Source organism: Chlamydotis macqueenii, chromosome 6, assembly GCF_036417535.1.
Source record: "Chlamydotis macqueenii isolate bChlMac1 chromosome 6, bChlMac1.mat, whole genome shotgun sequence".
In the NCBI taxonomy this organism is placed as follows: Eukaryota; Metazoa; Chordata; class Aves; order Otidiformes; family Otididae; genus Chlamydotis; species Chlamydotis macqueenii.
Genome location: NC_141561.1, coordinates 26,507,395 through 26,525,066, shown reverse-complemented (window position 1 = coordinate 26,525,066; position 17,672 = coordinate 26,507,395). Strand labels below are relative to the sequence as shown.

Sequence of the window (17,672 nt, the reverse complement as noted above, 5' to 3'; positions counted from 1 at the left end):
CAGATGGATCAACTGGAGGATTGTGTAATGTAATTAACATTAGCACTTACTGGTTAATGGTCCTATACCATCACACATCCCAAAATAAAGCCTGATCAGGGATGCATCAAAAGACACAAAGTGAACCCTGAGGCTTGCATGCCATTTGGATCATGTTGAAGACATTTTCATGAGTCTTCATGAGAAGCTACAGCTATTGGAGAGAAAGAGACATGAACAAGTTTCCATCTTGTCATCTTTACGCTTTCTGTAATGATTACCCTTTTCAACCAGATATTACATATAGTTAATTTCTTCTTGTCTGTCTCTAACTGCTGCTGACTCTGAAGGATTTACACTCCTTCAGTTGTCATTCTATAGTAGGAACCTATCTGAAATCACTGTTTTGCTTTTTAAGGTGTGAATCTGCTTTTATTGAAATTCAGGGTGAAACCAAAGAAATCTTTAATATTTACTACATATTACCTTAGAAGGTGAAAACATTCATGTCACTAGAAAATCCTTTGTATTTTCTACCAAAATTTTAAAAATATGTTTCCACATCAAGTTGCAGAATTGCCTTTTTCAGTCAGAATTACAGCTCTATTCAAGGTGACTTGGTTGTCCGGTCAGAAAACAGCAATTACAAATAAGAATTCCCAGCGAAACCCTTTTTGCTCATAAGATCTTGTATTTGAAAGCTCAGCAGTGCTGCAGTTTGATAAGAGGACTTACTTGAGAAAATGGCAACATGCTTATAGGTAATAGGCAAACTAAGACAGCAATCACTAAGTACGATGACTGGTTGACTTTTGGCCTCTTCATTACCATGCTTGAGAACAAAAAGAAAGCAAAAGTATAAAAGCAAATGTTATCCAGGTGAGGAACATTTTTAATTCTTTCATATTCACAAACTCAAAGCCAGTTTGTAAATCTGTGTTTTCTTTTTCCCAGGATCTACCTGTAGGACAGGTTCTTTCAGTGCCATCTTTTGGTAGGCGAGATCCTGAGGAAGACTGTGGCACTGAAGCTGATGCAGGGCTGAGAAGATGAAATGTCAACATAGATATTTATTTCTGTCAAATTATAAAACATTATGACACATTCTAGCAGGAGATTTTTTTCTGTGTATGATAGATATCATTTATACCATGGATGGTTATCTTTCAGTACATACACGCACGTATATATATGAATTTACCTATAAATTTTACCTATAAAAATAAATGGAGCACATGGAGCATTGCTATTTCATGTCTAGAACATATGAGAAGGATTTTCATTCAAACAAATGCAGATGTGAAAATAGACTTTAGGGGAGTTAGCTTGCTTATTTTCACCATCTAGTAAATACTCTCTCTATTTAGTACATAACAAAAGGACATATCCATCTTCTCTGCCAGAGAAAAGAGACAATTTTTGCAAAGGAGAAGAGAGCCTTTATCATCACTTTATGTGCTGACTTTACAGCAACCTCTCTCTGCCATTTTCAAGGATATATATGCTGAGATGAACTGAGGACAAAGGCAGAGAGAAAGAGAAACTTGTGCTCAGATGTTACTGCAACTCCAGAATAGAACCAAGCATTCACAGACGCAATCTTGGTCCCATTTATGGATAGCACTATCCTGGGTGACAAACACAGGAGATCGTCCAGGAGACACTGACGCTACTGCTGTGAGCTGGATTGCCCCTGTAGACCATGGACCACAGCGGTACCTTTCCATACAGTTTAATTGCGCAAGGCAGCTGGCAGCTGGCATGAATTGGAGACATTCTTCATCTTCTCTAATTTATGTGGAAAGTTGATTGGAAATGCAGTAGCTAAATGAGTACAGAAATGGCTTTGAGTTACCTCATTTTGTTGCCTCCCCCACTCCTCCCACTCATCTGCACAGCACTGCACTCATCACCATTCATCTCTCCACCACCGCAGTAACACGCCTAAGTGCACTTCCCTACAGGTGGTCCATTTCTTTTCCATTGCCTGTATGGAGCAAAACATTTGATCAAATCTATTTTTTTCACTTCATCTCACATTCTGATTTCTATATATCATTGAAGGCTTCTTTTCAGTCCCTTGTAAACAGTCTCACATCATGGTCAAGCATATGATCTCCAATTTGATCATAATGCAAAGAAATGAAGATGTGTTCTCTTGCTAGAAACAAAGCAAAAAAAGCCTTGCTTAAGGTCATTGTGTTTAACACAAGGTTTACTTGACAATTCCAGGCATTTAAAGAAAAGAGGTTTTCTTTTGTTTATAGAAAGGATTAATAGGAAAGACTAAATTTTGTAATAAAATAAATGTTAGCATTAAGGTTCTTAGAAACAAGCCTTTGATGGTTGAAAGTGATTGTATGTTGATCATGTCAGCTGCACCTTGGAAGGAGGAGTTAGCTGCAAAGATGCAAGAGGTCCTATGTTGCAAGTGATTGATCTGAAGGTCACCTTCTCTGAGCCTGGTATCGACTCTTGCACGTTTCTTCCCAAATATCACTTAGGGAACCCACTTACAGAACCCCCTCCAACCTGTTGTGAAGGACCCGTCAGTATCTTGCTGGGTATTTTCTTCTCCGTGGAGCTTGTTAGTTTGGCTTCTAACTAAAACGATGCTGCTGCCCAGATGAATGAAAGCTACCATCTCTTCAAACTAAAAATGTAAATCTAAGCAGCCTTGTGCTGTCTGTTCTTCGGACTGAACAAGTAACACATGAGGGTGAGCCTGGAGCGAGAAGAAAGCACGCTGCAGACCAACAGCACAGTGGGTGGGATGACGTGGGTGTAAGCCATCCCAGGAGACTTAAGCCTCACTGAAGATGTCTCAGGGATCACTTTTTCAGAGATCCAAACTAAGACAGGAAGGAATTCCCTTCTGCCACTGGCTGATTCCTACAAAGGTAAAAACAAGGAGAAGGACAGAGCAATGTAAACATAATAGCACAGTGTTCCCATACTGGACCAGATTAAAGGTTCATCTCACCTGCTAATCGTATCTTCAGCAGGTCCATCCTGGATCTTTTAGCAAGGAGGAGAAACTGGTGTGGTTCCACCAGGCATGATGGCTCAGTGCAGTACTTCATTGTAGCAGGAAAAGCAAAAGCCTCCTTCCACTCCGGTTTCCCCTCTCCCCCTGCCTTTATCCTGCCCCTGGCTGCACGTTCCTGCCCCGTACCCTGTGCTTTGAAGGGGTTTGTCACGTCTTCCATGAGCCAATGTAACCTGTTCAGCAATGAAGAGTTTTCTAAACTGAGTCTCACAGGTACCAGATCTGCTTCAGGGGATGAAGCAGATTACACCAACAAGAGCAAAGGGAAGAAAGAAACAGCAAAGGAGGCAGGGGGAAGGAGCCCTCCTGCCTGGGCAGCAGCAGCAAGCTGTTACATTTATCTATCCGTATATGACAAAGAAGCAAAACTGAAGTGTTTATCTATTTCAAAAGCTTGGTAAGAAAATCCCCTGCTTCTACCTCTGTGGACTTGTGAGCTAGAAGACATGCAAGCAATCACACTGGTTTTACTGAGATCCCTCATGTGCTTGACACTGAGTGTGCACCTATGTTATGACACTCGGGCTCATTTTCTCAGAACGAGGTCCTTAATCAAAAAGTGGGAATACAACAGTGCTACCGACGGCCGGCTGGCCTGCCCCGGCAGCACTGGTACTTCCAGTTCACAGCTTTTACACACATTGATTCACATCAGCTATTGAATGACATGCCCCAAAATTTCAACAGATAATTTGAAATCAATGCCATCCAAGAAACTTACAACTACTTGTATAACTACTTGTATATATAGTAGAAGAAATGGACTATAAATTACATTTGAACTTGATTATATGCCTGACACCATCTGGAATTGCCAAGGGTCTATAATTATATCTATATTTTATCCTTTTCAAGAATAATTAATTATAGAAATACTAATTTATCAGAGGTAGAGATTCTCACTATTGTGAACCTTGAACCTGTAGTTAAAACAAAACAAAACAAAATAGCTGACAGTTGCTTTTGAATTCTGGAGGGATTTTTTTTTTTAATGAGATTTCTCCCTCTAAATTAAATCAACATGGACAACTTTCAACTCATTTCAGAAGGAATATGTAGTCTTTCTATTTACCAATAGCTCTGCAGAGCCCCAGTCTACCTAGAGATGACATGGATACGGAAGAACTAGAGATGATACTTTGAAATAGATCTTTAAAAAATAGTAACAGTATACTCTATATTTCTGCTTCCACCAATGCTTCCAGTCAATTTTAAAAGATGCTAGGTCTCATTCTCCATTGCCCTGCTCTTGGTTCTGAGGTTTTCTGTGTTGCCAAAATGATTCTGTCAAATACCATAGCATGAAATGCCAGGATAAATGTGCAAAAATGCAAACCCCATAGATTTGTTCTGTGCTGCTTTATATTTCGTATTGCCAAATACAGCTCTGGAAGCCACCTGAAGAGCCATCAGGTGAGAATTCTTCACTCCCATCAGGAGGGCAGGTTTAACACCTCCTTTCAACAGCGATTGTGCTGTGCTGCACAGTGGAGAGGAGGGTCATGGGTTCTTGTACAAGTGAACATAAACAAGTGGATGCTCTAGCAAACTGACAATAGACTGCTAACAAAGGGCCAGATGCTCTTACCCTCTTGCAAGGGTGAAGAGGGACGAAATGAGTAAATATTTATATTATCATCGTGGCATGTAACTGGATCGCAGTTGTGGAGGAAACAGTGATTTATTAGCATGTTCCTCCTCTCTTGGGAATCCACATAAACCAAGCAAAGGTTCAGCAGTGAGAAAAAAAATTCTGACAGGACTAAGCCAGATGAGAGCACTACAGGTTTTCAATACATACTTTTATCAGTGCTCAGAAGAAGGCTAGCAAAGAGCAATGTTTTCCCAGGCAAGAGTCAGCATAGATGAATAGAAAAGGTCTATCTGTGCACATGACAGAAGTGTGTGTACATCATGGCACATAGCTCCAGTCCCAGCACCTCAGAAATCTTTTCTCCTAGAGCCTTGGGCTAAAGCTCTGCATCCAGGACCTCTCCCTGCAAGATGACTCCAGCCAGAACACCCTTAGCTATTGTGGCACTAGCTGCTCATGCCATAACTCCACTAAGGCCAGCCTTCCTCCAAAGGGCACCTGGCAGGCTACAATATGTAGATCATTCATCTACTGGTTTTTTCTATCGTGTCTCCCACAATTACTTGAAGTTAATGGCCACCAGTTCTCCCTCACTGATCACCCAAACAAGGCTTGCAAGCCTCAAGTACTCGGACCCTTGCATCTTCCCTGCTGAAAGATCATAGAAAGTTAATTTTGAACAAAATCTTACAATCAAATATTTTGTACTTCAGACATATGTTTGATCCTAATGGGCACTTGCCTTTAAGGGTCCTTCGAATGTGATCGCAGGTTATTTATGTCTATGTTGTGCTTGGTCTCAGTCCTACAACCTCAACACATCCATAACTTGTTTAGGTGAATGTGAAGGTTGCCCCCAGCCAATGGAGGGCAATCAAACTACACTTTCTGTCAGAACTGAGGGAAGAACAAAGATGTTTTTTGAATGGCAAGATATCATCTCTTCAGTGCATCTCTCGAGTGAAAGAAGGCAAACAAAGTGTGCTATCTGATGTTAATCCTCTCCTTTGTGGGTAAGAGATTGAGACACTACCTTGAGACACAGAGAAAGAGCACATCACATCGTGTGTTGGGGAAAGCACACTTGTAGCTGGGATGGTTAACATCGCAGGAGCATCTCTGAGAAGCAGTCACATGTGACGACACACGCTCTTGGGCATTTCCTGCACTATCGTGGGATACCAGTGGCAATCACCAGGGTAAACGGAGTGATAGCAGGAATGACAGAAGAAGGCAAGCATTAAAAATGTGATGCTGAATGTCATGAAGAATGCTCAGCAAGAGTTTCAGTTGACTAGTTCAGTTCTACAGCTGTAGAGGTAACACAGTACTGTGATGGGAAAACGATTCTCCATCACACCCAGCTCACAGTGGAGCACTTAAAGCACAGACCCAGGTGTGAACTCACTCAGAGAGGTAAAAACAAAGCCGCATTATGTAATAAGATTTAATGATTATTTGAATCTCTTTTTCCATCCCTGTGGATCATTCACTTAACCTTCCTTGTTTTGTTCTCGGGATATTGCTAAAACAAGTAACCATGTTCTGAAATTAATCAGGATCATTTTTTGTATAACCCTGTAGGAGTGTTTTGACTTTTGCTTTCTTCCTTCAATAAAGGAACACTAACAGAACACATATCTTTGCTAGGAACTGCAAAATGTTTGCAGAATATTCAGATTGCACGGCCATAAGGAACAAATGCATAAGCAATTATGTGCATAGCCTGGGGTTCAACCGCTATTTTCTGTCAGAGGAAAACAAAAGCAGACCTTTTAAAGCCACCACTAAGGAGATTTCTATTTAGAGAATATGCCATAACTCATATTGAGACAAGATTTTAATCTCAGCAAAGCTTTGGATAATCTGCTGGCACCTGTGTTTGCTGCTCTTCCACCCCACCGCACTGCTTAGACCGAGGGCCAGAGGCCAGATCCTGCGGGTTTGTTTGCCACAGCAGTCCCACTTATGTGAGCGAGAGCCGTGGCAGGAGCGAGGCAAAGGTTTTTCAGGCTCTACCCCCGAAAGTGTCACCTAGGAGGAAATGACACCAGTGTCGTTGTCTTTTATATTGGTTTGGAGCCTCTTGTTCTGTTTGTCAAGTTCTGCACTGGTCAACGTAATTTGTTGTGGTACATACCGTACCGCTACGTTATGCCGACTTGCTTGAGGAAAAGGTGTGAAGTATGGACCACTCTGTCTGAGGGAAACAAGTGGAAAAGCATTATCTAGGATGCTTTTTGAAATAATTGGGAAAGCCTTTTCAGATGTAGATGTAAGCTACTGGACACTTCAGCCTGTGTGTGCTCTGGAGAGATTTTTATAGTGGTGTCACGACGTGAGCCAACAGGGACATTTCCAGCACTATGTAGATACTGTGTCGGGTACTGTGGAGTCTTGTAGCCACTGAGGCGTCTGTACCTGACTACGACCTGAGCTCTGGTTAACAAGTGTCACGTTTGTAAGAGTTCAGTCTCTGCAGCTCAATGAAACACAGAGAAATGTTTGTTTTTTTTTTTTTATAAAAAGGTTTTATGTATTATAATTCGCGCATGCAGTGAATGGGACTGTAAAAGGAGATCACATAGCTGGGCATAGGAAAGAAAAGAAAAAATATCTCCACCTGATGTATCTTATATGGGTTTCATCCCCTTAAAAATGAGCATCATTCATTTGAAAGAGTTAAAAATAACATCAGATTTCTCTCCTTCTTTGATTCTGTGATTCATGCTTCCCATTTTAAAGTCTACACCCTGTGAAGAGGAGTGCATTATCAAGTAGAGGAAAGAGTCTTGCCAGGGACAGAAGGTAATTTCCCGTAGCAGGTGCGTGCAGCAGGTGGTACACAGTGTACCTGCAACGAAAAGGTAGATTTAGGCTAAGATTTTATTTAATATGGAAAACTTATTGCATCCTGAGCCACTACTGGGGATGTGCCAAAAGTCGTGTCTGCAGCATGATTTATTACGTGAAAATACCACTGAACTAATCAGTGGAGTTACTAATTAATACAAATCTGCATTTTTGCATAAGCAATTAGTGCAAAGAGAGTGCAATGAAAAAGGAAGTTTGACTCATTTAATCTCAGAGTCTATTCAAGCGGAAAGACCCACTAGGGCACGGCACTAGGATCTACATTTGGTTGGGGTGGTTTTTTTTCCTTTTGATTAGTTAAAGGAACTAAAAGGTCAAATTATCAATATTTAATTCAAATGGAAATGCATTTGTTGAAGAGGAAAGAAAACACTTTATTTAAACAAGGTGGGACTCTGGGGGTAAATGCCTGGATCAAAAATAATTAGATTTTGCAGTTACACAGCATCTAAATCCCATCTGATAAGAATCTTTTTTTTTTTCCTAATAACAGAGGTGGTTTGACACCGATAGCAAAGCCTGCTGATGTTATTTAAACTCCAGCTCAGGCGGTAGCTGGCCTACCAATACAATTTAGATATTTGCTTTAATGGTACGTACTTCTCTGATTTGTTTTTTTTTTTAATCAGTTTGAATTATATTTTAAATCTATTGTGATTTCGTAATTGTGTGCACTTGACCAAAAGAGTCATTTGAAAAGCTGATAATTAAACCTTGGTGGTGATGTATTTTCCATTAACTAAATAGAAGTTTACATTTGTAGAATTAAAACAACAACAGCATTTATCTAACGGGGAAAGGCTCAATAAAATTAATACACTGAGTCTTAAGGGGGGAAAAAAGAGCGGAAAAAGCACCTTAATCACTCGCACCGATGTCGAGCCCTGCTGTACATGTATCCTGGCGAGAGCTTGTGCGATACAGCCGCACCCCGCACCAGTCCGGGGCCAGAGCGGGGTTCCAGAGCCTTGTTCTCGCCTGGTGAGGCAGCGGGAACGGGCTCACCGCCCCTCGGGGCGATGTAGCAGTGTGCGGGGCCGTGCGGTGCGATGGGGTGCGGTGGGGTGAGATGGGGTGGCTGTGCCTAACAGGGCCAGGCAAGCAGGGGGAGCGGGTAGGGACATTACCCCTTCTTTTACTCTCTTTTTTTTTTTTTCTTTTTTTTTTTTTTTTTTTTAATTTAGGCTTTGCGCCCTGCTGGAGATGGAGGGAGCGGGAGACGCGACAGCGAAAGGAGAGAGCCCGGGCTGTAAATCACTCGCTAAATTGTAAGCGCGGCTTCCTCTCTCCAATAGCTTGGAGCTATTTGGGGAGGCATCCTTCTCCCGCACTCTCGCAGGTGCAATATGAATCAATTATCTTAATTAAGATAATGCCGCAAACCCAAGAGATTTCCTCGGGAGCGGATTTCGCGCTCCGGACAACTGTAAAGCGTTTCCACAGCGCTGCTTCCCTCCATTCCCCCCAACACCTCCCCCCGCCGCCCGGCCCGGGGCTGCGCTCTCCGCCACGGCCTGCCGCTCCGGGCCCCAGCCAGCCCCGGGGCTGCCTCTCCTGCCAGGGCCGGGAGCCGGCGGGGGGAGGTGCGGGGGGCGGCCGGGCCGGGCCGCAGCTTTGTTGGGACGCGTGCGGTTCGCGTGCCGCGCCGCAGGGGGGGGGGGGGAAGAAGGGGGAGAGAGGAGGGCGGGCGGAGAGGAGAAGAAAAAAGAAAAAGAGGAGAAGTAAAAAAGAAAAAGAAAAAAATTAAAAAGGGGGGAAAAAAGAAAAAAAAAGGAAAAATGGGGAAAAAGGAAAAGAAAAAAGATAAGAAAGAAAAAGGAAAAAAAAAAGAAAAAAGAAAAAGAAAAGGAAAGAGAAAAGATAAAAGAGAAGGGAAAAGAAAAAAGTAAAGAGAAAAATAAAGAGGAAAAAGAAAAATAAAGATAAAAAGAAGGAAAAGGAAAATAAAAAGAAAAAGAAAAGGAAAAAGAAAAGGATTTGGAAGGAAAAATAAGCAGAAGCCGAATTAGGAGACAGATGGAGAAGGAGGAGTCTGTAGGTCAGAGAGGAAAAAAAAAAAACAGGCTTGGAGCGATAAAATCAGGCGGCGGGGGGAAGAGGAGAGGCAGGGACGGTGGGAAACTGGAGCCGCGCTGGCAGGGACGGCCCGAGCGGGGAAGGCAGAGCGGCCGCCGGGGAGATTGCGGGGAGAAGCGGTGCCGGAGCAGCCAGAGGAGCGGGAAGGCCCCACCGCACCGGCACAGCAGCGCCCGGCCCCGGCCCCACCGGGCCCCGCCGCGGGGTGCGCGTACCTGCCGGGCCGCTCCTTCTCGGCCACGCGTGTCCCCTTGCCCTACGCAGCCTGGGGCAGAACCAGCCCCCGCGCCAGGCTCGGCGGGCTGTGAGCCTCTCTACCCGGCTGCCTGCCTCTTGGTCTGCCCGTCTACTTATCTCTCCGTCGGCGATTTGTTGATTTTATTTCGCTCTCGGGAGCATCCCGAGATGCTGTCCTGAACGCACTCGGAGCATCCCAAAGCTCTCACCGCTCCCTGGGATTCCGCTTTCTGACCGTGCCCTCCTCCGGTCGTTTTTGCCCCACGCTGCCGGTGCATCCCTAGCCCGTCCCATCCAAACGCGGGTGACGTTTTCCAGCAGCCAAGGCAGAGCTGGTCCAGCCCCGTCCCTCTCCCGCGCCCTCAAAACCTGTCCAAGCCCCACGCGTCCGCTGCAAGCAGTCCCCGCAGCGCTCCGTTAACGGGGTCCCGCTCCTAAAGGGGGCGGCCGGCCCGACGGGACGCCCAGCCCAGCCTCTCGGGACACGGGCACCCTCCCGGCCGCCTGCCTCAGAGGCATGGCTGCGGGCAGGGCAGGGGCTGCCGTAGGGCGGGCTGGCACCGGGGCAGGGCCGCAGCCGCCGGTGAGGCGGAGGGGTCCCGCTGCAGCCCGGCTCCGTCCCACCCGGAGAAACCCACCAAACGCAGCCGGTTTGCCGTCCGTGCGTGATTAACCGAGAAGGCAAAGATCCCCCCAGGGTCCCCTCCCGCCGCCCCGCCAGCCCCAGGGCTATGTAGGTCACGAACAGGAGAGAAACGTTTTAAAAATAACCCGGCCTGGAAAAAAGAAAAATAATAAATCTTTCGAATCGCGGGGCTGAATTACTGGCTTCGCGTTTAAAGCCGCGCGGGGCCAAAAAAAATTAAAAAGTGTTTTTTCTCCCTTTTATTGATCGAATCTCTGGATAGCGTCTTATCTCCCCCTCTCCGTTAAAGCGCATCTCTCAAATTCGGCGCCGCTCGCAAACTCCCTTTCAAAGGCTTCAGAGCCGCCGCTCAGGCATTTTTCGTTCAAACTCCCCGTTAATCGCCCCCCAAAAACTCGGGGAGGACGAAGCGAAACAGCCTTTGCCCCAGACGGCAGGACAGACCGGGGGGCACAGCAGCCCCGGCAAGGCGGGGGGGGACGAGGACAGGCCCGTTAGGAGCTGGGGGCGGAGGGGACCCGCGGAGGCCGCACTTCGGCACAATGGGAACAATGAGGCTTCGCAGGTCGGGGCAGGCGTCCCTCCCGCCCCCCCGGCGGCGGCGGAGCGGGCGCGGTGCGGAGCAGAGCTCCGCTCCGCACCGTACCGCGCCCGCTCCGCCACCGCTGTGGAGGTGGGGGGGGGAGAGGGGGGCGCCTGCCAGTGACAGATGGCGGCGGCCGGACACAAAGGGCGTGGCGGCTCAACGGGCGGGCGCGCGGACGCATACAAATAAGGAGTGTCACGTGGGGGGGGGGACGGGCGGGAAGAGAGAGAAAGGGGGCGGCCATATGGCGCGTGCCGCCGGGCGGGGCGGGGCGCAGGCGCTTTGGGCGGTGGTGAGGCCGGGGTCCCGGTGCCGCCTTCCCCCCCACACCCCTCCCCGCGTCATCGGTCCCGCTATATAACGGGAGAGCCCGGCGCTGCGCAACCTCGGGGAAAAAAAAAAAAAAAGGAAAAAAAAAAAAAGAAAAACCCAACCAAACCCACACAGACACGCGGCGCCCTCGCAGGGAGAGCTGCGCCGGGGTTATGAGACCGTCACCGCGCAGGAGAGGCTGAGCGACGGAGGTAACGGGAAACCCCGCGGCGGCGGCGACCGGGGTGGGAGAGGAGAGGAGGCTGCGGGGCCGGGGCGGGCGGGACCTGCCTCTGCCGGAGCCGCTTCGATTTGTGCCGTCGCTTTTGCGGTTGCTCCTGCCGCTGTGTGCGCGCACACCTGTGTCCGCGCACACGTATACATATACATGTGTGTATACATATAGGCACGTATACGTGCGCCCATACACACGCATGTATGTGTATATGCTGCCACCTCTGCGCTTCCCAACTTCCAGCTCCCTCTCCGCCGCGGCATTGTTCCTCCCCGGTGCGCCCGGTGTGGCGGAGGGAAGGTCGCATCCCCCTCACGAAAGGCCCCCGCGGGGACACGATGGCTGTCCGCGGCGGAGAGGGTGACGGAGACGGGAAGCAGAGACCGGTCCCGCACCTGTTACCGCGGGCACCGGGCGGAGGCAGGACCGGGGGAGCCTCGCCGGGAGAGGTTGAGCGGCGTCGGGGCTGGGGAGCAGGTGTCCGACTTTCGTCGGGGCGGTGCGGGAGTCCAGTGCAAGGCAGCAGCGGCGAGAGGGAAGCCGCGGAGAGCTGCGGGGACGAGCGTCACGGGCGGGGGTCTCCGATTCGGCACAGGTGGGGATTTAAAAAAAAAAAAAAACAAACACAAACCAAAAACAAACAAACAAAAAACCCAAACAAACAAAAAACCAAAAAACCTCGCTCGGGCTGCCTCCCGCGCATGTAATCTGCTTATATTGCCCGCTGATGTCGGCGGGTTACATAATGGCATCGGGATACGTGTCAGCTCGGTTGAAGGCAGGACCGCCGAGACGGACCACCAAAAGTTCGCGCTGGCAGCGCGGGGAAGCCGGGGCTCCCCCGCGGGAGGGGACGGGGCGGGAGGCGCGGGCGGCCTCTCCCCGCGGAGCAGCCGCCGGCGCGGATGCTGACACGGCTCCCTTCTCTCTCCTCCCGTGGGCAGGGGCGCACCATGACCAAGTCGTACAGCGAGAGCGGGCTGATGGGCGAGCCCCAGCCGCAGGGGCCCCCCAGCTGGGCCGACGACTGCCTCAGCTCCCAGGAGGAGGAGCAGGAAGCGGACAAGAAGGAGGAGGACCTGGAGGCTCTGCACGCCGAGGCCGAGGAGGACTCGCTGCGGAACGGCGAGGAGGAGGACGAGGAGGACGACCTGGACGAGGAGGAGGAAGAGGAGGAGGAGGAGGAGGACGACGACGACCAGAAGCCCAAGAGGCGGGGCCCCAAGAAGAAGAAGATGACCAAGGCGCGCATGGAGCGGTTCAAGCTGCGGCGCATGAAGGCCAACGCCCGGGAGCGCAACCGCATGCACGGCTTGAACGCGGCCCTGGACAACCTGCGGAAGGTGGTGCCCTGCTACTCCAAGACGCAGAAGCTCTCCAAGATCGAGACCCTGCGCCTGGCCAAGAACTACATCTGGGCCCTCTCCGAGATCCTGCGCTCGGGCAAGAGCCCCGACCTGGTCTCCTTCGTGCAGACCCTCTGCAAGGGCCTGTCGCAGCCCACCACCAACCTAGTGGCCGGCTGCCTCCAGCTCAACCCGCGGACTTTCCTCCCCGAGCAGAGCCAGGAGGTGCCGCCCCACGTGGCGGCGGCGGCGGCGGCGGCGGGCGGCCCCTTCCCGCCCCACCCCTACCCCTACCAGTCTCCCGGCCTGCCCAGCCCGCCCTACGGCACCATGGACAGCTCCCACCTCTTCCACCTCAAGCCGCCGCACGCCTACGGCGCCGCGCTCGAGCCCTTCTTCGAGAGCGGCCTGGCGGAGGGCGCCAGCCCCGCCTTCGACGGGCCCCTCAGCCCGCCCCTCAGCGTCAACGGCAACTTCTCCTTCAAGCACGAGCCGCCCGCCGACTTCGACAAGAGCTACGCCTTCACCATGCACTACCCCGCCGCCGCCGCCGCGCCCGCCCACGCCGCCATCTTCCCGGCCGCCGCCTCTCGCTGCGAGATCCCGGTCGACGGCCTGGCGCCCTACGAGGGCCACCCCCACCACGAGCGGGTCCTCAGCGCCCAGCTCAACGCCATCTTCCACGACTGAGACCCCCCGGCCCCGCCGGGGAGGGAGAGGGGCTGAGCCCGGCCCCGCCGCCCCGCCGGCGCCTTGTTTACACGGGGCGGCCCGGCGGGTCCTGTCCCGCCGCCGCTCTCGGGGCCGCCGCCTCCCCGCTCCCCTTCTCCCTCTCTTGCTCCTGCTCCCCGGAGCCACGCTGTAAATTTGGGCTGGGGGCACTTGGGACCGCGTCAATCACCTGATCGGGATAACAAAATCACAAGCAATAATTAGGATCTATGCAATTTTTAAACTAGCGATGGGCCAATTACAAAATATATATGAAATCTCTATTTTTCAACCAACGTTTTACTACTTGTTACCTTTCCCATGCTGAATTATTTTGTTGTGATTTTGTACAGAATTTTTAATGACTTTTTATAACGTGAATTTCCTATTTTAAACCATGCAGCTTCATCAATTTTTATACATATCGGAAAGGTAGAATTATATCTAATTTATACAAAATAATTTAACTAATTTAAACCAGCAGAAAAGTGCTTAGAGAAGTTATGTTGCCTTAGCACTTCTTTCCTTTAAAATAGTTGAAGAAGAAATTTTTTAAAAATGCACAATCCGGGCAATTTCTTTCCCATGAGAGTATCTTTTTTCTTTCTTTCTTTTTTTTTTTTTTGTTTTACTTTTCTTCTTTTTTGTTTTTTTTCCTTTCCCCCCTACAACAAGAACCAGATCCCCTAGGTCTTGAGAAGATATAAGAACGAGAGACTTATTTTCTATTAAAACATATCAATTCAACACATTACTTGCACAAACTTGTATATAAAGATTATAAGCAAATGCCAACACCCTTTTTAAATCGAAAGCTGCTTGACTATCACATACAATTTGCACTGTTTCTTTTTAGTCTTTGAAACCCTTGGCATTCCGTGGTTTGGTTTTGGTTGTTTTTTTTTTTTTTTTCTTGACAAGAACTTGAAGATGTTAATGTTTCCAGGCGATATAAATGCATGATTTTATACATATTCACACAATCCGTGGTTGTCATACGCTCATCTTATAAATCGGAACCTAAAACTAATCAGGTTGTTAAAGTCGGGCTATATTCCTATTGTAGTCGATTAGTACGGTAGCTTGAAACAAATTCAAACCATTTAATCCGTAATTAGAACAATAGCTATTGCATGTACAATGCAGTCCAGAATAAGTGCTGTTTGAAATGTAACGCTGGTTCAACTGGAATCAATCTGTACTGTAATTTTGTTTGTAATCCTGTATATTATGGTGTAATGCACACTGGGATTTTAGAAAACCATCCATCCTTTGGCAACGACATAGTATTGAAGATTTGGTCGAATGTTGCATTTCTCCTTAAATGTGATTATTATTATTTTTTTTTTCTTAGTGTAAGTAATTCCTATGGGATTATTGTTTTATTCGGATAGCTCATGAAAGGTGCGATACTTATTATTTGTAGAATAAAATTGGACTAAAAAACAAGGACACGGATTCTTTACTTACCTTGAGGGGATCCGGGGGAAGGGGGCGGCGGGGGGCGGATTTTGTTCGTTTGGTTACAGCGCAACCGGCCCTTCGCAACGCTGATGCGTTCGCTCGGGGACGGGAGGGCGTTCCCCCCGGGGGCCGGGGCAGGCGCCCACCCGCGATCCCCCCCTCCCCCGCCCCACTCAGCGCGTCGGTTCGCTGTCTTCCCTTCTTCCCAGCCGCGAAACACGCGTGTCTTCCTTCAATCTTCACTGCTGGTGCGGGAGCTGGAGAGCGGCGGGGGCGCAGAGTGCGGGAGAGCGATTCCCCGGGAACGGCCGGCAACAGGTCTTGGGCTCCGAGCCCCCGCAACAGCTGCGGGACGCTTCCTGAGACACCATCCGTGAAGCCTGTCACAGAGCGAGGGTCTCTCAGAAACGCTTCCCTTAAACCCAGCAGAAAGCGAACAGGCTCTCCTCTGGATGAGGCTTTCGGGCTTTTTTTTTTTTTTTTTTTTTTTCCCCTCCCCCCGAGGACCACCCTTTCCCGCTCCGAACAGCCTGCAAATGCTCGGCCGGCCCGGCTGCCGCGGTGCGGGGCATCTCCCTGCGTTTTGCCCAAGCCCGCGGCTCCGCACCCCGAAACTGTTGCTGAATCTGGCAAGGAAGAAAGCAGAAGGCAACTTTGCGAGCACCCCATTAACCTTTCCCTGCCAGTGGCCGCACACCTGGTGGTGTGCAGGGGTGGAGCAGGGGGAAATAAATGACAACTTTTCAGATAAAATTGAGAAAGCCATCCCAGGCTTGCTCCCCTTTTGGTTATGCGCCTTCTTCTTAAGCATAAGTATTCTTCTAGTCAGTCAAGGGGCAACTCGCATGCCACCATCTTTTATTCAAAGGCAGGCACAGATGTTCCTTCTGCAGGGGAGGTTTTAATTTATGAAAATGATATTGTTTATGCATGAATGCACTCTGCATAACACACAGTACTTCCATCTGATGAGAGAAATACCACAGAACCAGTGCCAATGTCAGGAACATATTCTGCAAATTTAGTTGCTTAAATGTTTAATGAATATTTGGAAGGCATTTCCAAACCGCAAGAAACCTTTTCAATTACCTTTTCTTTTTTTCCACGGTTAATAACAAAATTCAACTCCTTTAGCCAACACAATTTACTTAAAAGATCTGCCTAGGCTCTCTGAACCTTTGCTACAGTGATACTTCAGAGAAAATAATATTTTAATGTTATGAGCAACCTAATAAGGAAAATCAATTAGGCATTTTTGTAACTAGAGGCTCCATTTTACAAATCACTTGTGAGTTTTGTTATTTCAATTAGTTTAGGTTTTTTATTCCCCACCCTTATAAAATATTGGACATTTTTTCCCTCTCCCTTTGCTGCTGCTTCTAATGCCTCCATGATATTTATTTTTTCTTACTGTTAATATCAAGCCAAATCTTGAAATCTCTGCTCATGACTCCCACAGGAAGGTCTAGCCAGGTCTCTTTCAAAGGAAAGAATTACTCACACTGTTCTTCTCCTATGAACACGTAGCTAATTAACTAAGGCTGTAGTGGGATTATCTCACTTGCGAATGCAGAGGAAACTCTGGGGTTGAGTCATACCTACACATCTACTGGGTCATCCAGCAGAGGCCTAGGACCCTATTTTTATGGCTTGTTGGGAACAGTGGCCTTTCCCTTCTTCTTCATTGGCATAAATAATTTTTCTGCCACCAGTGCACACTTGGAGAGACCCAGTGAAATCTCTGCAGGAACACTGCATGAGTAACAGTCACTACTTGCAGCTTTTCCCATCTTGGTTTTCTGGAGCAACAGAAGAGTGTCCAGAGGTTGTGATAAAGCTTCATTGACTGTGATAGAGCTGAGACCCCAGCTATGACAGAGGGGTCTGAAATGGTGGAATTCCAGGTCACATCCACAAGATGTCTGAGAGGCTGAAAACTCAGGTTTTACCTAGCCCAAATGAAAAAAAAAGAGCCTCAGCATCACCAGACTTTGGCCCAGTGCCCTCAGGAGCACTCCGCAAGTGGGAGAAACAAGGAGAACCAAGACTCCCGAATTCACCAAAAGACAGTATAGCATTGCTTTCTCTGGAAGATACTGTTCTGGAATTTTAATAAACTAATATTAAAAAGCAACTTACCATTCCAGAGGTAATAGGAATTAATATAAATAATTCTAAACCAAGTCTTGAGAGCAAGTAAACCAAACCTTTTGTCTGTAACAGTAAAAATTCCTGCAGTTATTTCAGCATTGTAACTGATCAAACTGGATCCACCATGATCTTAACAATTTCTTGGGACATATTAAAAAAATAATGACTCTCCTTTTTAAATAAATAAATAAATAAACACCCACAGTACTTCTCTACAAAGAACCATTTTGTCAAATACTTTTAGAAATTTCACAGTTGAATTCCATTCTTTTGTTTGTGTACATTACATACAGTATCTACAGATAAAAAAAAAAAAACACAAACCACTGAGTTCTCACTCATTCCTGTTGAGGAAGAACGCACAGAAATGAAAAATCAGAGTTCTTCCTGGTGCTGTATCAGGGAAAACATG

At 47.9% G+C, this 17,672-nt stretch overlaps 1 protein-coding gene across 1 annotated transcript; it reads left to right on the top strand.

The window, feature by feature from the left end:
• The first annotated feature begins 11,409 nt into the window (after nt 1–11,409).
• On the top strand, nt 11,410–15,094 carry NEUROD1 (neuronal differentiation 1). The gene is made up of 2 exons (XM_086750926.1): nt 11,410–11,565; nt 12,533–15,094. The coding sequence occupies exon 2, from the start codon at nt 12,542–12,544 to the stop codon at nt 13,622–13,624; it is 1,083 nt and encodes a 360-aa protein (XP_086607052.1). The 5' UTR covers nt 11,410–11,565; nt 12,533–12,541; the 3' UTR covers nt 13,625–15,094.
• Nucleotides 15,095–17,672: the final 2,578 nt, after the last annotated feature.